Below are 21,907 nucleotides of genomic sequence, written 5' to 3'. Positions count from 1 at the left end.
GTAAGAAATCAGGGTTGAGCAGTTTGATGGACAGTCTCTGCTGGGAGGGACGGGCAGGAGCTCTGCTTCCCCAAAAGGGATTGTCCAGAGTGAGGGTCTGCTCTTGACTACCCAGGCTATATTCCTGTTGAGGCCGAGTTCACATGTGGGTGGTGGTGGAGAAATGGGAATTGGGGGTTACTAGCTTGAAAAGCTGCTGCAATGCTGCTTTCATGGCTTGATGCTCCAGGGCTGCCACTGCTGCTGTCATCAAATTGCTTCCTGTGATGGGAAATGTTGCAGCCTCTGCCCTGGGCACCAGTCATGCTGGGAAGTGAGTGTGATTGTTTTTCTCAGGTAGTATCAGTCAAAAGAAAGAAAAAGAAATGGTGGGAGGTCTGAGAGAGAAGCTCAGGAGATAGCATCTGTCATATCATATTCCCAAGCCAATTTGTACTCCTGACCCTCTAGGGTTCATCCAATCAGAGAGCACAAATACTCAATGCAACAGGTTGTTATCCCCATCATCTTCTGCCAAGGTGGACAGAATATTCGTGGGCTTGGGTTGTAGTAGGGCCATAAGAAAATTGCACAGTTGGCCGGGCGCGGTGGCTCAAGCCTGTAATCCCAGCACTTTGGGAGGCCGAGGCGGGTGGATCACGAGGTCAAGAGATCGAGACCATCCTGGTCAACATGGTGAAACCCCGTCTCTACTAAAAATACAAAAAAATTAGCTGGGCATGGTGGTGCGTGCCTGTAATCCCAGCTACTCAGGAGGCTGTGGCAGGAGAATTGCCTGAACCCAGGAGGCGGAGGTTGCGGTGAGCCGAGATCGCGCCATTGCACTCCAGCCTGGGTAACATGAGTGAAACTCCGTCTCAAAAAAAAAAAAAAAAAAAAATTGCACAGTTGTGGAGTGTCATGCATTTAACAAATCCCCCCTTACTATAGTTTTTCTGGGCATTTTATTTCCCCATCCTAAGAATGGGGAATCACACACCTGCTTCAGCATCCTCTACCAACAAAACTGCAATTGACCTATTTCAAATACCTCATTGCTACCTGAGGGTCCAAGGTAAAAATATTTAAATCTATTGTTTTACTAGAAGGTAGCTCATAATCTGAGCCTAGTGCCCCAGGCCAGGAAAGGTGGAGATGGGGTGAGTATGTAGGAATAAGCATAAGCAAGGCAGTGGAAGCTCTAATACCAGCAGGTAGCCTATTAGGGAGGTCACAGGGAGAGGGAAAGAGAACAAAGTCCTCAAATTATTATCTCTGATCGCAACAAAAACAAAGCCAGGGTTTTTAGTTGCAGCAGCCTCTGTCCTGAGCTCCTCCCCATACCGAGTCCTCCCCTGCTGGCCTGAAGCATTGTTCCTTCACTTGGCTGAGGACACAGAGCACTACTCCACTGATGAGCTGATTTTTATGCTTCTCTTCCTGGAGCCTAAAGCAGGTGGTATCTGTTAGCAGCTAAACTGTCGCTACTTCTTAATAGACGTGGCAATAAAAAAAAAAAAAAAATGCACTGCCCAGTGATCGCACTTCCATATAATCAGGTTGGGGGAAGGAACGTGGGTTGGCAGCGGGTGGGAAGGGGGAGAGGGAGGTTGAATAAGGAAATCAATTTCAGCTTGAAAGCTCTGAAAGGAGAGAGGACGTATGAATGGCTTTTTAAGTGGCATCATTAAACCTGGGCAGAAAGGTCGATTGGGCAGAGCAAACCGCATAAATACAAACAGAGGACATTTATGTCTGGCAGAACTGTTTTTCGTTTTTGTTTTTTGTTTTTTAAATCACTGAGGTAGAAGACTGATAAGGCTTCTTACCACTAGAAATCACATCTATGGAAAGGACTCTTCAGAGAAATAAAATCCACAGGCTTCTTTCCCAAATTAAAAGATGATAGAATCCAATAATATCTATCTTGGTCTTTTTCCTTTATTTGGTGGGGGAGTGGGATATCTTCACTAAATGGAAGACAAAGGAGTAGTCTCAGATTTGGAAACCCCTCAGCTAAACAATAAGTCAGTAAATATGTGAGAGGCTATTTCTGGATTCATGTCACCCTGTTCATGCTGCTGTGTCACTGTGAGTTGGGAGTCTCTGTAAGGGTATCGCTGCCATTTCACATCTGTGTACATCTTCCCCAGACAAGCATCCCTGTAGAAACCTCAAGGGACCTGCAACCCATCATTTTAATGGGAGAAGTTTTTACTGGGGTTAGAGTTATGTCTCATACTATAGTGAAGGAATTAAAGTTCAGGCCTGGGGGTAAACAGGGCAACTACAAAAATGTATTAATAAACCAGAACACTTGTTCTAGGAACAGCCAATCCTAATCCCTGCCTTTATTTTTGGAAAAGTGACCATGTTGCTACATGAGAGGAGGGGGGTAATTGTCCTCTGAAGGTGACAGAGGGGCCCCTGTGGGTTATGCCTGCTGTCTATCTCTCTGATATAGGGTAAACAAGGCAGAAGAAGCACTTCTCTTTTTCCACCTCCTCTTAGATTTCCACAAGCAGGGATTAAAGACCTATAAAATCGATGATATAGTGAATATGGTATTTTAGATGATATGGGTGGAACACAAGGTCCCACTACCTAGGAAAAGTACAAGGGGTCAGTCGGAAGCCTAGGATCAACCAGGGTAGCTAGGAAGCCTACATTAATGATCTCTTTCTTCTAACCCTAGTCCAGATTTCTAGTGTTGCCAACTTCCAGAACTGTTGTTTTAGTTTACTTAAATTAACCTAGTATGAGGGTCAGAGTAGGTAATGAAAAATTCTTTTCACTTGATTTATGGTTCCAAGACCTTGTATTTAAAGATGAATAGATGTAACTGCAGAAACCCAATAGATATAAGGACATACCACAAAGGATACACACAAAAATGCACATACAAGTATAGCTACATGTACATGCAGGGGAAAAAAATGCCCTGAGGTACCCAACACCACCACAGGTTACAGTGCTTCTGGGAGCTGGTCTGCAATTTCCATACCCCACTGGAAATTTATTATTTTTTAAATTATTATTATTTTTTAGAGAGATGGGGTGTCACCATGTTGGCCAGGCTGGTCTTGAACTCCTGACCTCAGGTAATCCACCATCTCGGCCTCCCAAAGTGTTGGGATTACAGGCGTGAGCCACCATGCCTGGCCACCCCACTGTAAATTTTAAGGCCAAGTGCCCCTGGTGGACACTAGGATAAACAGCCAGAGAGACCAATAACATAATAAAAGGTAAGGACTTTAGAATTAAAATCCTCAGCTTCTATGAAGGCAGAAGTCATTGCTCCTTTTTGTTGCTGTTGTTTTGAGACAGTCTCGCTCTGTTGCCCAGGCTGGAGTGAAGTGGTGCAATCTTGGCTCACTGCAACCTCTGCCTCCCGGGTTCAAGCAATTCTCCTGCCTCAGCCTTCCGAGGAGCTGGGATTACAGATGTGCACCTCCATGTCCCACTAATTTTTGTATTTTTAGTAGAGATAGGGGTTTTGCCATGTTGGCCAGGCTAGCTGGTCTTCAACTCCTGGCCTCAAGTGATCCACCCACCTTGGCCTCCCATGTGATCATAGGCATGAGTCTTAAAGGAAGAACTGATCATGTCTAATGAGTAAGATTAATTCTGGAATCTATTCCACAGCATCCAACATAGTGAGGGTGCAAAAAATCTTCAAATGGAAATACTCCATTTCTTTTTGTGTGTGTGTGTAGAAGCTCATTTTTATTCTATGATTTAAAAATGAAACAATCTTGGATAGTCACAACTCTTTCACCACCTGATGAAACCCACCAGCTTTCTGCAGCCTCAGGTCTCCATAAGGGTCTTTTTCTTTAAAAAAAAATTTTTTTTTTTAGAATAAAGATGATGGGGTTTCACCATGTTGGTCAGGCTGGTCTTGAACTCCCGACCTCAGGTGATCCGCCCGTCTTGGCCTCCAAAGTGCTTGGATTACAGGCGTGAGCCACAGGGAAATACTCCATTTCTAAACGGGAAAAACTGACAAAATATCTCCCTCTGACCAGAAGAGGGCACTCTGACATTCCCACAATAGAGTGGAAAGGGGATGGTTGGAGGCTAAATTAACACTTCCTGCTAAGGTGGGTGGATCACGAGGTCAGGAAATCAAGACTATCCTGGCCAACATGGTGAAACTCCATCTCTACTTTAAAAATAAATAAATAAATAATTAGTCAGGCATGGCAGTGCATGCCTGTAGTCCTAGCTACTTGGGAGGCTGTGGTAGGAGAACTGCTTGAACCCGGGAGGCGGAGGCTGCAGTGAGCCGAGATCATGCCACTGCACTCCAGCCTGGGCAACAGAACAAGACTCTGTCTCAAAAATAAAAGGACTCCAACTCAAAAAAATAAAGAAAAAGACTTCCTTTCCAGCCAGGCACGGTGGCTCACACCTAAAGTCCTAGCACTTTGGAGGCAGAGGCAGGCAGGTCACCTGAGGTCAGGAGTTTAAGACCATACTGGCCAACATGGTGAAACCCCACCTCTATTAAAAAAAAAAAATACAGAGGGAGGCCGAGGTAGAGGAAAAAAAACAAAACAGAAGTTAGCCAGGTGTGTAGTCCTACCTACTTGGGAAGCTGAGGGAGGAAAGAGAACTGCTTGAATCTGCAAGGCGGAGGTTGCACTCCAACCTGGGCAACAGAGCAAGGCTGTCTTAAAAAAAAAAAAAAAAAAAGACTTCCTTCCCTCTAGATTCTTTTTTTTTTTTTTTGGCGAGACAGGGTCTTGCTCTCCATGATATTAGAGTATCACCATGTTGCAGTGGCACCATCATAGCTCACTGCAGCCTCAAACACCTGGAATCAAGCAAGCCTCCTACCTCAGCCTCTTGAGTAGCGGGGACGAACTAAAAGCACATGCCACGGTGCCCAGCTAATTTTTAAATTTTTTGTAGAGACAGGGTCTTGCTTTGTTGCCCATGATTGTCTTCAACTCCTGGCTTCAAGAAATTCTCCTGCCTTGTCCTCCCAAAGTGCTGGGACTACAGGTGTGCGCCACTGCACGCAGCCCCCTGAAGTTTCTTTAACTGCAGCGTATGGCTATTTGAAGGTAGGGTGAAAGAAATATAAACAAGGGCAGCTGTACTTCTGTGTTAGGGGAATTCTTGGCAAAGGCAGTGAGGGGCTGCATGGCGTAAACTTACTGACTTGGAATGGCTGGCCTCTCCAAAGAGGGCCTTTAGCTGTTTAACATGATGTCCATTTATTTTCCACTGGAGAGAAAGAAATTGAGTAAAAAAAGCCTGTTGAAAATGTGTTGAAGATTCAGTGTGGGATGTGGAAAGTCAAAAGACCCAAATTCAAGTTTGAGGATTGTGACTTTAGGCAAGTCATTTAATCTCTTTGAGTTTTAAATTTCTTCCTCACAAAGTTATAATGAGAATTAAAATGTTACAATGTATGTGAGCACACACTAAAAGCTGCTAAACAAATCTAAGCTATAAGTTAAAATGGATTTTATCAACTTCCCTCACACTCCCAAGAGAAAAGAAACGCTGTCTATATGAAGGATAAGTACAGAAGACACAGGTCTTCATTTCATGACCCAAAGGCATGTGAGTACAGTGCTGGATTCAGAATAAAAAAAAGAAAAGAAAGAAAGAAAACTAAGAATTCAGAGATATAGATTTCAGGGCTGAAGCAACCAATGTCATTTTTTCCCCCTAGAGACAGGGTCCCACTGCTTGTCTGAGTCCATCCAGGCTAGAATGCAGTGGCACGATCCCAGCTCCTTACAGCCTCAACCTCCCAGGTTCAAGCCATCATGCCCCTCAGACTCCTGCGTAGCTGTGACTACGCGGCGCATCACCACGCTTGGCTTTTTTTTTTTTTTTTTTTGAGACGGAGTTTCGCTCTTGTTACCCAGGCCGGAGTGCAATGGCACGATCTCGGCTCACCGCAACCTCCGCCTCCTGGGTTCAGGCAATTCTCCTGCCTCAGCCTCCTGAGTAGCTGGGATTACAGGCACACGCCACCATGCCCAGCTAATTTTTTGTAGTTTTTTAGTAGAGACGGGGTCTCACCGTGTTGACCAGGATGGTCTCGATCTCTTGACCTCGTGATCCACCCGCCTCGGCCTCCCAAAGTGCTGGGATTACAGGCTTGAGCCACCGCGCCCGGCCTTTTTTTTTTTTTTTAAAGTAGAATCTTCCTGTGTTGCCCAGGCTGTACAGTGGCATGATCTAGGCTCACAACAACCTCTGCCTCCTGGGTTCAAGCATTTCTCATGCCTCGGCTACTTGAGTAGCTGGGATTACAGGTGCACACCACCATGCCCAGCTAATTTTTGTATTTTTAGTAGGGGTGGAGTTTCACCATTTTGGCCAGGCTGGTCTCAAACTCCTGAACTCAGGTGATCCATCTGTCTCAGCCTCCCAAAGTGTTGGTATTACAAGCATGAGCCGCTGCGTCCGACTGTAATGTTGTTTTGTTTTGTTTTTGAGACAGTCTCACTCTGTTGCCCAGGCTAGAGTGCAATGGCATGAGCTGCAACCTCTGCCTCCCAGGTTCAAGTGATTCTCATGCCTCAGCCTCCCAAGTAACCAGATGACAAGCATGCACCACCACGCCTGGCTAATTTTTGTATTTTTAGTAGATGAGGTTTTGCCATGCTGGCCAGGCTGGTCTCAAACTCCTGGGCTCAAGTGATCCACCTTGGCTTCCCAAAGTGCTGGGATTATAGGCGTGAGCCACTTAGCCTTTAAAAAAATTTTTTTCAGTAGAGTCGAGGTCTTGCTATGTTGCCCAGGCTGGTCTCGAACTCCTCAGTTCAAAGGATCTGCCTGCCTGGGCCTCCCAAAGTGTTGGGATTACAGGTGTGAGCCACCGTGCCTGGTCCCAACATCATTTCTTGAGAAGTCAGCTTCAAGAAAACACCAGCCTTGGAAACAGCAGCCAAGACTTTGGTTTTTCTTTGTGATGGAGTCACAGTGGGGATAGACCTGATACCTGAACTCTTTTTGCCCTTCCCAGCTCTAGAGCATAGAGCTTCAGCAGTGTTTGCTCTTGCCAGTGCCCAAGACCCCTAATTCTTTATCCTCTTACCTGAGTACTGCTGTGGCAGCTGTGGTGGACTACAGGGAGAGGGAGACTGAGGCATCTGGTACTGCTCAGAGCCAGGGGGCTGCAGAAACCCTACAGAAGGGCTGGGAAGACAGAGAAGAGAGGAGTGATGAAGCAGTGGAGGGACAAACACAGCTCCTGGCAAACAGCTGCTGCTTCCTGGTCCTCCCCTATGGGAAGCAGAGGCAGTTTCAAGCCATTCCCAGACCAATTTGCCATGCAATTTCTAAAATCACTCATCAGTTCAAAGTTAATTATATATATTTGTACTTGATCATCTTTCAATTAGGAAGCTGCTAATCATTGCTACAGATGGAATGTTAGTGACACATGCTCTTCCCAATACTGTGGAAACACCAGACACATATACATGCACATATGCACACACACAGATTCCAAGAAACACAACAGAAACACAAAGGGACTGTCACAGACACAGAGTGCAAGAGAGAGATGGGTTAAAACACACACACACACACGCTAATTATTTTTGACCTAAAAAAAAAAACTCGTTGGATGCTATGGCTCACGCCTGTAATTCCAGCTCTTAGGGAGGCAGAGGTGGGAGGATAGCTTGAGCCCAGGAGTTCAAGACCTGCCTGGGCAATATAGCGAGACCCTGTTCTCCACAAAAAGACAAAAAAAAAGTCGAAAAACAAATACAGTCACATAGTCACATAAAAACAAATAGAAAAAAAACCCCACAAAACTCAAAACAACATGGAGACATGCATAGAAAAAGACAAAGGTAAATGCACATACACTAGGAGACAGGCACACAGAAACATACAGAGTTGCCCAGACTCCAGTTCTTGTTCCACCTCTGCGTCTAACTAGCTACGTGAATTTAGGTAAAATTTTTAACAGTCCCAGCTGGAATTTTCTCATTTAAAAACGAGAGAAAAATAAAACAAGGGGAGTGAACTAGATGATTTCTTTTTTTTTTTTTTTTTTTTTTGAGAAAGAGTGTTTCTCATGTTACCCAGGCTGGAGTGCAATGGCGCGATCTCGGCTCACCACAACCTCCGCCTCCTGGGTTCAGGCAATTCTCCTGCCTCAGCCTCCTGAGTAGCTGAGATTACAGGCATGCACCACCATGCCCAGCTAATGTTTTTGTATTTTTAGTAGGGACGGGGTTTCACCATGTTGACCAGGATGGTCTCGATCTCTTGACCTCGTGATCCACCCGCCTCGGCCTCCCAAAGTGCTGGGATTACAGGCTTGAGCCACCGCGCCCGGCCGAACTAGATGATTTCTAAGGTGCCACCTACCACTAAAAATTCTATTTGCTATGAACTATACTCAGGTATATATAAATAGATATAGAAATAGACACATCATCAGTTTCATCCATAGATACAAAACAGAGGTACATGGAAAAACTGACACATCACAGTCCAAAAAAATTTCTTCTCTTAATGATGAGCAGTCTCTATCCTCTAGTTCTCAGTCCATTGTTTTGAAAAATAAAAATGGGGAAATCATAAATTATAAGTCTCTGAAGCAGGAATTTTTTTTTTTTTGCTGATAACTTCTTTTGCAAACGGCAAGTCAATAAAGAAAAAAGGAGAATGAACTCCCTCATAGTCTACCTGCTTTAGGGAACTACTGGGATCTTTACCCCTGCCTTTCTTAGGCCAGTGGAAACAAAACCATGTTGCAACCATTGCTGAAGGTCTATGGGAGATGTCCAGGCTCTCTGGGAGTCCTCACCTTGTACCGTTCTGCTGAGCAGGTGGGATCATGCTATAGTACACTGGTACCCCCGCTGCTGGGAGGCCTCCTTGCACAGACTGGCTCGCAGGGACCAGCATGGGTTGCTGGAAAGGCGGCTGGACCACATTTTGCGAGTCACTGCCCACTGGAACCTGGGTGAGAAAGAAAAGAGAATAACTACTCATAATCGCATTTAAGCTCATCCAGAAACAGCCTGGTCATCACTAGATTAGGGCATTACAACTTCCTTCCCTACCTTACAGCCTCCTCCTATTCTCCCCATCTGCCTAAAGAAAATGTTTCCAGAGCTGTCTCTATTTCTACCTTCTCCAAATACCACCCTTAGGCATCTGACATAAAGAAAAGAGTCTAATTTTCTTTAGCTACTACTTTCCTGGGCATATACCCATTGCATGGTTGTATAAAGACCAAACAATTTAAAGACTGTTCTCAAACTCCATGGGCTTTCTGTCATGGGGAAAAAAAAAAAAAACTAAAAGTTCTGGGGGAAAGTAGACAGTATTTTAGTATTGGAGTTTCTAGTATGCATGACCCTGAGAGGCTCTCCTTTTCCTCATCCCAAAGACTGGAGTGATCCTTCCCAATGCAGAATGTACCCACTTGGTAAGAAGGCAGTGGAGTGTATTGAACCACCAGGCCTTGCATCTGGCCCCCCATGCTGCTCCTCTGGCTGCTGAGCAGGCCCTGGTTCTGTGGCTGCTGGACCCCAATCATGCCTTGGTAAGCCGCCTGCTGCTGGTTAGGCATCATGGGCTGTAAACCTAGAGATGGGAAAGGCAGAAAATACATTTGTATGAATGTTTAGGAGGTCACACTGTAGCTGTAATTTCCCTTCTCCATTCTATTTTACCTTTCTTTTTCTGGAGATCCTAAGTCTGTTCTTAGGACCCTAATCATTCCTGCCCCTAGACCCACCTTTATTTTAATGGAGAAGGCACTTCTCTCTTTCCTACTCTTCCCTTCCCCTGTTCACTGCCTTCTTACACAAGTGGTTTCTCTTACCAGGCTGCTGGGATGGCTGAGGCAGCTGTTGACCACGTTGGGGGCTGTAGGCCACCGGGTGAGAGAGAGGTCGATATTGCTGGTTGGAGTTAGGATATTGTCCAGGGGGATAGTAAGAAACCTGGATCTATGGTGAGAGGAGACATGTGTGAGAAGTCTCTAAAATTCAGCCCCAACATCGGCATACTACTTATAAATGCCTCAAGATTGATGACCAGAAATATATTAGGGGAGATATTTTGGACCACAGTTGTAGGACTGGTATACAAGTTTTAAGTAAAACAAGGATTTATGTTATATAGAAAGAAGACTTTCTGGCTAGAACAATTCTCAAGTGCAAGGTAGAGAGAGGTATTCCCTCTGGTATGTCTAAACTAGAGGAATAGAGAAGGTATAATACTAGACAAACTGAATAAAGTGATTTAAGCTGGGAACTGGAGCTGCATACCTGTTGAGGGGGCTGCATGTACCCCTGGGGTGGCAGAACTTGCTGAGTAGGTGGTGCATGGCTAGAGGTGGAATAGTTGGAAGTGGGGAGGGGCTGACCCGTGGAAGCCATGATGAAGCTAGTCTGCTGAGGGTGCTGGGAGATAAGTGGGGTCTGAAATAGAGCTGCAGATGGGTCAGCCGCTTCAGTAGAACCTTGGCGACTAAGGCTCATTTGTCCAAAGGGGTTGCTGAGGTCATCTGCCTGTTGAGAGAGCAGAAGATGCAAGGACTGAGGCTGTATCAAACCTCATGTCTTTGGCTTCAACATAGAAAGACAGGGAGAAATAGCAATGCTTTTTACAACCTTCTTTAAAACAATGTGGGATAAGACAGTCCTACTTCTGTGCTGCGAGAGGTGCTTTTTAGCCCCAAGCCTGTTACATGGTATTTTAAATTGCTATGAATTGAATAGCTGTTTGAAGCCCAACTCCAGAGCCAGTCTCTCTATCATATATGAGGTAACAACTGTGTGCTTTTTTTTTTTTTTTTTTTTTTTTTTCCCTGGAATCACAGTCTCACTTTGTTGCCTAGGCTAGAGTGCAGTGGCTCAATCCCAGCTCGCTGCAACCTCCATCTCCCAGGTTCAACCAATTCTTGTGCCTCAGCCTCTGGAGTAACTGGGATTACAGGCTCCTGCCATCACGCCCAGCTAATTCTTGTTGTTGTTGTTTTGAGATGGAGTTTTGGTTCTTGTTGCCCAGGCTGGAGTGCAATGGTGCCATCTCAGCTCACTGCAACCTCCACCTCCCAGGTTCAAGCAATTCTTCTGCCTCAGCCTCCCATATATCTGGGATTACAGGCACGATCCAACATGCCTGGCTAATTTTTATATTTTTAGTAGAGGTTGGGTTGGCCAGGGTGGTCTTGAACTTGTGACCTCAGGTGATCCACCCACCTTGGCCTCCCAAAGTGCTGAGATTACAGGCATGAGTCACTGTGCCCAGCCTAATTCTTGTATTTTTAGTAGAGACAGGATTTCACCATATTGGCCAAGCTGGTCTTGAACTCCTGACCTCAAGTGGTCAGCCCGCCTTGGCCTCCCAAAGAGCTGGGATTACAGGCGTGAGCCACTGCACCCAGCCTATGATTGTTATCAAGGTAAGTCCTGGGGAGATGGGAGCAATGACACAATTACTGTATATAGAAAAAAAATGTCAAACTAGTGGGTTAATGATATAGATTAAAGGGTCTTTCCATTTCCTGTCTTCCTCATGCCCCCAACCATAAAAAGGTCCCTATGTTGCCATAAATCCAGTTTTTATAATAAAGGACCCAGATAACACCTTGAGTGGATCATGGGTAGTTAGGTTCATGTGCCTTCACAGCTCTGCCTATGCAGCAGCAAGACTGGGGGCTCCCACTCCTGCTGCTTATCTCCTTACTCCCTCTGGAGGTCATTTCCACCTTGGTTCTCTGACACTAGCCTACAGTCCTCCTGCCCTTCAGAAACTACTTCCAATTCTCACCTCCAAAAGGAAAGCAGAGTGAGTGGCTAAGCTGGAGGATAAGACTGACTGGCCAGGCTGTAATTACCTTCTCTCTCAGCTCTTTCCTAAGCAGCAAGGGTGATGGTGTTCATCTCTCACTTGTATGATAGGTTAGAGTTTCTTAGCTTCCTCTTTCCTTCTGCTCCCCGGACAGTAATTGACTGACTCAAACACACACACACACACGAGCAGTTCTTTGCAAAAGAAACTAGCAGAAACCAAAGGAATAGATGACAAGTGAACTAGACTGCAGATTATTTTGAACTCCATATTCCAGGACAATCAAAATGGAAATAAGAGGTAGGAGGAGGGAAGGGATTCTAGTGGAAAAGTAGACGTTAAGACAGAGCAAAAGGAATTCAGGGCTCCTACAACAGTGATGGAAGTTATCAACTATGAGTCAAATCAGATCTTCAAAGGATTTATAGAGTACAAATAATTGAAACAGCATGTGCTATGCAGTGGAAGAGGATTTTTAAAATATAAACTGACATGGTAAAATAGGGGAACAGTTTAAGTTTTTGCCAGTGATACCAGAGAAGTCTGCAACTGCATTTTTTTGGGGCGGTGGGGGAGGACGGAATCTTGCTCTGTTGCCTAGGGTGGAGTGCAGAGGTGTGATCTTGGCTCACTGCCACCTCTGCCTCCCAGATTCAAATGATTCTCCTGCCTCAGCCTCCCAAGTAGCTGGGACTACAGGTGTGTGCCACCACATCCAGCTAATTTTTGTATTTTTTGGTAGACATGAGGTTTCACCATGTTGGCCAGGCTGGTCTCAAACTCCTGACCTCAGATGATCCACCTGCCTTGGCCTCCCAAAGTGCTGGGATTCCAGGCGTGAGCCATCACCCCTCCCCTGTGTTTTTATTTTTAAAGGAAATTATAGAGAACCATTCTGTATAGAAGAAACTGGATTTCTCAGACATCCCTAGGGAGCAAATTAGATTTAGGATGTACACAGTAGAGATGAGGAGCCTAGGTTATACCAACATCCAATTTCATTCTCTGTGCTGAAACTTGGGGGAACACAGTGTTCCTCTGTCTTACATTTAAGCATCTACTGATGTGCTGCGATGAGGCCATTACATGGAGTATAGTTCAGCCTGTGCTGGCCCATCAAGAAGAAATAGCTTTCAACATGCCCTCCAAAAGCACAACACGCTTACAAGGCCATCACAGACTGACCCCGACATACCCACAGATACAGGCCACACGTGGACAAGACAAAAAGGGGAATGGAGTTTATACCATGTTGTACTGCTGGGGCGGAGAGACTGGCAGAAGGACTTGGGGACAGGAGCTTGGAGAGAACTGAACAGGCTGCGGAGAGGGCTGCAGAGCCGGGACTGGCTGTGGACCAGCAGAGAGGCATGTGGAAAAGGGAAGAGAAAAGAGAGGCAGGGAGGGGTGCGGAGATGGGGAGGGAAAGGGAAGGAACAATAAGGTTAATAATCATAGAAGAAATTTCACGAGTAGCAAGACTGCTGAGCAGGTAGGTGACCAAGCCTGGGACAGCTTGAAGATTTAACATCTCTTTGACAAACAGGCAATATTTCCTATTAGGAGAGACCTGCTGCGTTCCCTGACCCATTAGCCATTTTTTCAGAACTGTGCAGCTGTTGTGAGCAATCTGAGGACACTCAGGGTCAGGGTCTGCTGTGATTCCAAATACAGCTTTTCCCAAAGCAGTTTTTCTGAACACACAATTCCTGGGGAGCATGATCATAACCCTCCTTGACTGCCCACTTGAGAAGGGATTCCTGTCTGCATTGCTGGACTGCTTCTGCAGGAAGGGTCATCCAAGGTCTGGCTCAGCTTCTCTTGATTTCACACCACAGCTCTCCTAGAGGACATACTCATTCACAAGGATCATCTCCCTCCCAAGGGCAGAGAACAAAAAAACACCCAAGCTTGAGCCTGCTTTTGGCTACTTCCTTCCATTCCATGATTGCTCCTCCAGGCTGTGACAGCAATATAAAAAAGCTACCTCCACCCCCAAGCAAACAAGGAAGATTTAGGAATAAAATATAAATGGCTTAGCTTTAGTTTTTGTCCCTTCAGTCCCCCTTCACTAGCCTCAAGCAGGAGGATTTGTTTACTAGGAACACAGTGTTGTAAATCAACTAGTGGGTAGTTATTATTTTTTCCTTCCCTTCTTCCCCTTCAGGCATTTTGAACACCTCATCAGTTCTCCAGTCATAGCCCTTGGTGGTAGGAGAGATGAGAGAGAAGCAGAGAGGTAAGGAAGAGGGGGAAATAACATTTGTATACATTATCTTATTACATACATTGTCTCATTACAGCCTTACACAATAATCCTATGGGGAGCTATAACTTGTATTTGCAATTTTAAAAGGCTCAGATAAATTAAATCACTCATCTAGGCTTACGCAGTTAATATGGCAGAGCTGAGATTGAAATCTAGTTCTGCCTGACATAGGTTCTGTCCACTCTATTCTAGTAGTGGGGAGGAGGTGAAGGAAGTCAATCGGAATTATCTGAGCACCTTCCATAGGCTACTCCCTCCACATTTAGAGCATTAAGATGTGTGGGGCCACGGTATCAATATCCTCCCCTGCCACATATCTCCAGAGTCTCTTTCACAGAAGAGGCTAATAGTTCAGGAGGCAGAGTACAGGAATTAGAAGACTCCGCAAAGGGGAGAATACTTTGGAGGTCTCAGCAGAGGACCCAATATCTGAATTAAACAAAATGTTAAGTAATTTTGGTTAGGTAAAATTATTGAGAATCCATTGTGTAACCTGGGAGAGATGTTGCTGTAGCCTTGAAAATAAACTCCTGTTTTTTTTTTTTTCTTTTTTCAGTTTGTCTATCTATTTTTGAGACTGAGTTTCGCTCGTTACCCCAGGCTGGAGTGCAATGGCGCAATGATCTCGGCTCACCGCAACCTCCACCTCCTGGGTCCAGGCAATTCTCCTGCCTCAGGCTCCTGAGTAGCTGGGACTACAGGCGTGCGCCACCATGCCCAGCTAATTTTTATATTTTTAGTAGAGACAGGGTTTCACCATGTTGACCAGGATGGTCTCGATCTCTTGACCTCGTGATCCACTCGCCTCGGCCTCCCAAAGTGCTGGGATTATAGGCGTAAGCCACCGCGCCCTGCTGAAAAAAAACTCTTAGCTCTACTGGCACACCTATTTTCTGTTGGCCAATGGCATTCCAACTATAACTGATGGACAAGATGCTCAGCATTAGCTGCTTATACTGGTGGCTTTCATACACGTTTTCTATTATCCCAATCCTCTTCATTTTTGGGGGGTAGGGCCTATCTTGGTTCAGGGCTTATATATTCTGGGGGAGAAAGGACAGTAAAGTGGTAAAAAAAAAAAAAATAGCTGAGTGCGGTGGTTCATGCCTGTCATTCCAGCACTTTGGGAGGCTGAGGCAGGCGGATCACCTGAGGTCAGTAGTTTGAGACTACCCTGCCCAACATGGTGAAACCCCGTCTCTACAAAAAAATACAACAATTAGCTGGGCATAGTGGTTGCATGCCTGTAGGAGGCTGAGGCAGGAGAATCACTTGAACCTGGGAGGCAGAGGTTGCAGTGAGCCGAAATCATGCCATTGCACTCCAGCCTGGGTGACAGAGTGAGAGTCAGTCTCAAACAAAACAAAACAAAATAAAACTGTGCCTGTTTTCCCCACACTTGTAAGTTGTGACTAAAGACTAAAGTGAGAAGAAGTGATGCTCCTCTTAGGCCTCCTCTAACTGGGGAAGGGCAGTGATATGGGCAGGGGTATCAGTGCTGTTTTTTTAGTTATTCCACAGCTATCCTCAGCTATAGTTCTCTTCTTGAACAGTGTCAAACTCCAGAGCCAGGGAAGCTCTGAAAAACATGGGGAAATTTATTTTAAAAAATACTTAGGAATATACCTAACCAAGGAATCAAAAGACCTCTACATGGAAAACTACAAAATACTGCTGAAAGAAATCACAGAAGACAAACAAATAGAAACACATGGATGGGTAGAATTAATACTGTGAAAATGACCATACTGCCAAAAGCAATCTACAAATTCAATGCAATCCCCATCAAAATACCACGATCATTCTTCACAGAATTAGAAAAAAACAATTCTAAAATTCATATGGAACCAAGAAAGAGCCCACAGAGCCAAACCAAGACTAAGCAAAAAGAACAAATCTGGAGGCATCTAACTATCTGATTTCTAACTATACTATAAAGCCAGTCACCAAAACAGCATTGTACTGGTATAAAAATAGGCACATAAACCAATGGAACAGAATAGAGAATCCAGAAATAAACCCAAATACTTATAGCCAACTTATCTTTGACAAAGTAAAAACATAAAGTGGGGAAAGGACACCCTCTTCAACAAATGGTGCTGGGATAATCGGCTAGCCACATGTAGGAGAATGAAATTGGATCCTCATCTTTCACCTTATAAAAAAAATCAACTCAAGATGGATTAAGGACTTAAACCTAAGACCTGAAACTATAAAAATTCTACAAGATAACATTGGAAAAACCTTTCTCGACATTGGCTTAGGCAAGGATTTCATGACCAAGAACCTAAAAGAAAATGCAAAAAAACCAAAGATGAATATTTTGGATTTAATTAAGCTAAAGAGCTTTTGCATAGGAAAAAAAAAAAAAAAACAAAAAAAAAAACAGCAGAGTAAACAGACAACCCACAGAGTGGTAGAAAATCTTCACAATCTATACATCTGACAAAAGACAAATATCCAGAATCTAAACGAACTCCAACAAATCAGTAAGAAAAAAACAATCCCATCAAAAAGTGGGCAAAGGACATGAATAGACAGTTCTCAAAAGAAGATATACAAATGGCCAACAAACATATGAAAAAATGCTCAACATCACTAATAATCAAGGAAATGCAAACCAAAATCACAATGTGATACCATCTTACTGCTGCAAGGATGGCCATAATCAAAAAAATCAAAAAACAATAGATCTTGGCGGCGATGCAGTGATCAGGGAACACTTCTACACTGCTGGTGGGAATGTAAACTAGTACAGCTACTACAGAAAACAGTGTGGAGATTCCTTAATGAACTAAAAGTAGAACTACCACCGGGCGCAGTGGCTCATGCCTATAATCCTAGCACTGCGGGAGGCTGAGGCAGGTGGATCACCTGAGGTCGAGAGTTTGAGACCAACCTGACCAACATGGAGAAACCCCGTCTCTACTAAAAATACAAAATTAGCCAGGCATGGTGGCACATGCCTGTAATCCCAGCTACTCTGGAGGCTGTGAGGCAGGAGAATCACTTGAACCCAGGAGGTGGAGGTTACAGTGAGACAAGATCGTGCCGTTGCACTCCAGCCTGAGCAACAAGAGCAAAACTCCATCTCAAAAAAAAAAGAACTACCATTTGATCCAGCAATCCCACTACTGGGTATCTACTCAGAGAAAATAAGTCATTATACGAAAAAGATACTTGCACATGCATGTTTATAGCAGCACAATTCACAATTGCAAAATTGTGGAACCAATCCGAATGCCCATCAATCAATGAATACGAAAAAGATACTTGCACATGCATGTTTATAGCAGCACAATTCACAATTGCAAAATTGTGGAACCAATCCGAATGCCCATCAATCAATGAGTGGATAAAGAAACTGTGGTATGGGCCGGGCGCGGTGGCTCAAGCCTGTAATCCCAGCACTTTGGGAGGCCGAGGCGGGTGGATCACGAGGTCAAGAGATCGAGACCATCCTGGTCAACATGGTGAAACTCCGTCTCTACTAAAAAATACAAAACATTAGCTGGGCATGGTGGCGCGTGCCTGTAATCCCAGCTACTCAGGAGGCTGAGGCAGGAGAATTGCCTGAACCCAGGAGGCGGAGGTTGCGGTGAGCCGAGATCGCGCCATTGCACTCCAGCCTAGGTAACAAGAGCAAAACTCCGTCCCCCCCAAAAAAAAAAAAAAAAAAAAAAAAAAGCTGTGGTTTAAATATATGATGGAATACTACTCAGCCACAAAAAGGAATGAATTAACAACATTTGCATGGGAAAAAAACTGGATGAGATTAGAGACTATTATTCCAAATGAAGTAACTCAGGAATGGAAAACCAAACATCACATGTTCTCATTGATATGTGGAACCTAAGCTATGAGGATAGCTAAGCTATCCTCAAAGGCATAAGAATGATACAATGGACTTTGGGGACTTGTGGGGAACAGCAGGAGAGGGGCAAGGGATAAAAGACTACAAATAGGGTGCAGTGTCTACTGCTCAGGTAATGGGTGCACCAAAATCTCACAAATCACCACTAAAGAATTTATTCATGTAACCAAATGCCACCTGTACCCCAATAACTTATGGAAAAATTAATTAATGAAAAAAAGGACTGGCCCTGAGGGATGTGGCTGCCACCTACTGGTGAATTCTGGGCTGTTCACTGGCTCTCGGTTGCCTGATGACAGGGGGAGGCCCAGAGAACTCCTTTTCAAGGAGTATACTTCATTTTAAGTAAATTGGGCAAAAGGGAGCCCCTGGCCCTTTAATCCTCACCTTCACCCTTGGTTTCATAAGCTTTACTGACACACAATTTGAAGGCCTGCTTAGACAGAGGAGGCCTGCCAGGAAGGGAAAGAACATGGTTTAGTATGTACTGTTCCCAAACCTGGGGCAAATGCCTTGTGTGACAGAGTTAAAGGTAACAACCCTTCCTCAAAGATTTGTTTGTTTATTTGTTTTTGAGACGGAGTCTCGCTCTGTCACCAGGCTGGAGTGCAGTGGTGCAATCTTGACTCACTGCAACCTCCTCCTCCTAGGTTCAAGCGATTCTCCTGCCTCAGCCTCCCAAGGAACTGGGATGAGAGGTATCTGCCACCACGCCTGGCTAATTTTTGTATTTTTAGTAGAGACAGAGTTTCACCATATTGGCCAGGCTGGTCTCGAACTCCTCACCTTGTGATCCACCTGCCTCGGCCTCCCAAAGTGCTAGGATTACAGACGTGAGCCACTGCACCCAGCTCAATTTTTTTTTTTTTTTTTTTTTGACAGTCTCACTGTGTTGCCCAGGCTGGAGTGCAGTGGCGCAATCTCACCTCACTGCAACCTCCACCTTCCAGGTTCAAGTGATTCTCATGCCTCAGCCTCTCAAGAAGCTGGGATTACAGGCGTGCATCACACACCTGGCTAATTTTTGTATTTTTAGTAAAGATGGCTTTTCACCATCTTGGCCAGGCTGGTCTCAAACTTCTAGCTTCAAGTGATTCCCCCTCCTTGGCCTTCCCAAGTGCTGGGCTTATAGGCATAAGCTATCACACCTGGTTTCAAAGTTTTTCGTTGTTGTTGTTGTTTTAAATTTATTTATTATACTGTAAGTTCTCGGGTACATGTACAGATCGTGCAGGTTTGTTACATAGGTATACAAGCACCATGGTGGTGGTTTGCTGCATCCATCGCCCTGCCATCTTCATTAGGTATTTCTCCTAATGCTATCCCTCCCCTAGCCCCCCACCCACCTCAATGTTTTTCTTTTACAGGAAAAGCTTTAGCGTAAGCATAGTGATGCTTGTGTGCGCACATGGTCACATCTTTAATCCTCGCACTGTTATGTACCATGAGATACTGAATAATTATTCTCAGGCTCAGCAACTTCGGTCTAGGGAGCCCCCAGTGCTGCAAGCCAATCAGGGAAAAATAAAGCAAAAGAAAGAAAGAAGATGGCAGTAGGAAGAGGAATAAAAAAACGAAGAAGGAGGGTGAAAAAGTAGAGAGGATGTAGCTGGGCGCAGTGGCTCAGGCCTGTAATTCCAGCACTTTGGGAGGCCGAGGTGGGTGGATCATAAGGTCAAGAGATGGAAACCATCCTGGTCAACATGGTGAAACCCTGCCTTTACTAAAAATACAAAAATTAGCTGGGCATGGTGGTGCGTACCTGTAGTCCCAGCTACTCGGGAGGCTGAGGCAGAAGAATCACTTGAACCCAGGAGGCAGAGGTTGCAGTGAGCTGAGATCACGACACTGCACTCCAGCCTGGTGACAGAGTGAGACTCTGTCTTAAAAAAAAAATGTAGAGAGGAAGAAAAAGTGAAATGGTGGGATAATTTTTAGCAGCTTCCATAAATGCTTCCAGGACACTAAAACTTGGATAAGATTCTTTCATTTGGAGTTAGTGATCACAATTAATCTCAAGAACAAATTTCTGGCCAGGCGTAGTGGCTCACGCCTGTAATCCAAGCACTTTGGAGGCCAAGGTGGGTGGATCATCTGAGGTTGGAAGTTCAAGACCAGCCTGACCAACATGGTGAAACCCCATTTTTTGAAAGAAAAAAAAAGAAAAAAAAAAAAAAGAACAAATTTCTTCCCCTCCCCCCCCCACCAGACGGAGTCTCGCTCTGTCACCCAGGCTGCAGTAAACTGACGTGATCACGGTTCACTGCAACTTCCACCGCCCGGATTCAAGTGATTCTCCTGCCTCAGCCTCCCAAGTAGCTGGGATTACAGGTGCGTGTCATCACACTCAGCTAATTTTTATATTTTTAGTAGAGATGGGGTTTCACCATGTTGGGAAGGAACTCCTGACCTAGTGATCTGCCCGCCTCAACATCCCAAAGTGCTGGGATTACAAGCGTGAGCCACCGTGCCTGTCCTCAAGAATGAATTTCTAAGGGAACAGGGATCTCTGTACCAAATAATCTTCCCTTATTACACAGGGAACATTACCTGCCACCCCAACCTCACCTGCCACCACACTCCCCACAGGAGATAAGCCAATGCCAATGATCGACCAATTAACCCTCACAATCCAGTAGCAGGGACAGAACCTGAGTAGAAGATTGGGCTTTAGGGCCAGTCACTTGGACATTCTATACAAATTTTAGTCCTAAATGGTTCTTCTCTTATCTCTTTATTCCTCTCCCATTCTTACTATCTGTTTCTAGGTATAAGATGATAGGTAGAAGGAGGAGGCAGATGGGAGACCAAGAGAGAGAAAAGGGAGCAAGACTATTAAAATACACATTTTAGGGGAAAAAAATGGAAAATATTAGGACCTTGGAAAAGCAAGGCACACAAAAAAACACAGTAGCAGATGGCAGAAGGAGAAGCACAGTTTACCCACTTATAGGTCTGAATTAAGACACAGAGAAAAGCACATACACACTATGCTTCAGTAGGGAGCAAGGTAAACTGAAGTGAACGAGACTTACTGGGGTAGATGGTGATAGAACAAGAAAGTTAGGACTATAGAAAGACCTGACTTAGATAGACGACTGCAATGACTTGCATGTGAATTACATTTAGACACAAAGTAGGATTTCCTAGATCTCACTGTCTTTTATTTCAGCTTCATTTCACAGTATTTGAGATGGGGCAATACTGGGACATTCTGGGGTGTTTCCACTCCAGGTTCTAGTTCATTGGGTATTAGTGTTTGGGACTTGCTTCTTACATCTAGAGAAGAAATGTATCTAAGATCAAACTGGACTAATGAGCAGGGAGATGTGGGAGCCTGGGATGTGAAACAAGAATGTAAACTGCAGCAGAAAAGACTGTAGACATATGGGCTTTCCAGCTACTAGAGGATACTTTGGGATAAAATATGGTGCTCTCCTTATAAAGAGCTCTATTCATGTGAGAAGAGAGTAAGTGAAGAACTCAGCACAGCTCTGCTCAGAGTATTAAGGTGACTTTTTTTTTTTTTTTTTTTTTTTTTTTTGAGTCAGGGTCTGACTCTATCGCCCAGGCTGGAGAGTAGTGGCGTGATCTCAGCTCACTGCAACCTCTGCCTCCCGGGTTCAAGCGATTCTCCTGCCTTAGCCCACCAGTAGCTGGGATTACAGGTGCCTGTCACCATACCCGGCTAATTTTTGTATTTTTAGTGGACACCAGGCTTCACCATGTTGGGCAGGCTGGTCTTGAACTCCTGACCTCAGGTGATCCAACCGCCTCAGCCTCCCAAACTGCTGGGATTACAGGCTTCAGCCAATGTGTCCAGCCTTAATGTGACTTTCAAACATAGTCACCTTAATGATGCTGGCCAGGCATGGTGGCTCATGCCTGTAATCTCAGTGCTTTAGGGGGCAGAGGTGGGAGGATCACTTGAGCCCACAAGTTTGAGACCAGCCTGGGCAACATAAGTAAGACCCTGTCTAAAAATA

The 21,907-nt window shown here is 44.8% G+C and overlaps 1 protein-coding gene across 26 annotated transcripts in view; it reads right to left on the bottom strand.

Moving 5' to 3' along the window:
* R3HDM2 (R3H domain containing 2) overlaps positions 1–21,907 on the bottom strand; it is a 187,556-nt gene that overhangs the window by 7,970 nt on the left and 157,679 nt on the right. For 17 of the 26 annotated variants that reach the window (XM_032289702.1, XM_032289693.1, XM_032289713.1 and 14 more), the window contains 6 exons: positions 13,027–13,128; positions 10,251–10,493; positions 9,803–9,929; positions 9,401–9,561; positions 8,777–8,931; positions 7,046–7,146 (listed from right to left, as the gene is read on the bottom strand). In XM_032289702.1, coding sequence (XP_032145593.1) covers positions 7,046–7,146; positions 8,777–8,931; positions 9,401–9,561; positions 9,803–9,929; positions 10,251–10,493; positions 13,027–13,128 — 889 coding nt within the window. The remainder of the gene's footprint in view (positions 1–7,045; positions 7,147–8,776; positions 8,932–9,400; positions 9,562–9,802; positions 9,930–10,250; positions 10,494–13,026; positions 13,129–21,907) is intronic. The other 9 variants (XM_032289761.1, XM_032289834.1, XM_032289813.1 and 6 more) reach the window with 2 other exon arrangements.

This window comes from Sapajus apella, unplaced genomic scaffold (assembly GCF_009761245.1).
Source record: "Sapajus apella isolate SASKATOON/1434 unplaced genomic scaffold, GSC_monkey_1.0 scaffold2, whole genome shotgun sequence".
Taxonomy (NCBI): Eukaryota; Metazoa; Chordata; class Mammalia; order Primates; family Cebidae; genus Sapajus; species Sapajus apella.
Note: the sequence above shows the minus strand (reverse complement) of the source record. Positions and strands in the feature narration are given on the sequence as shown.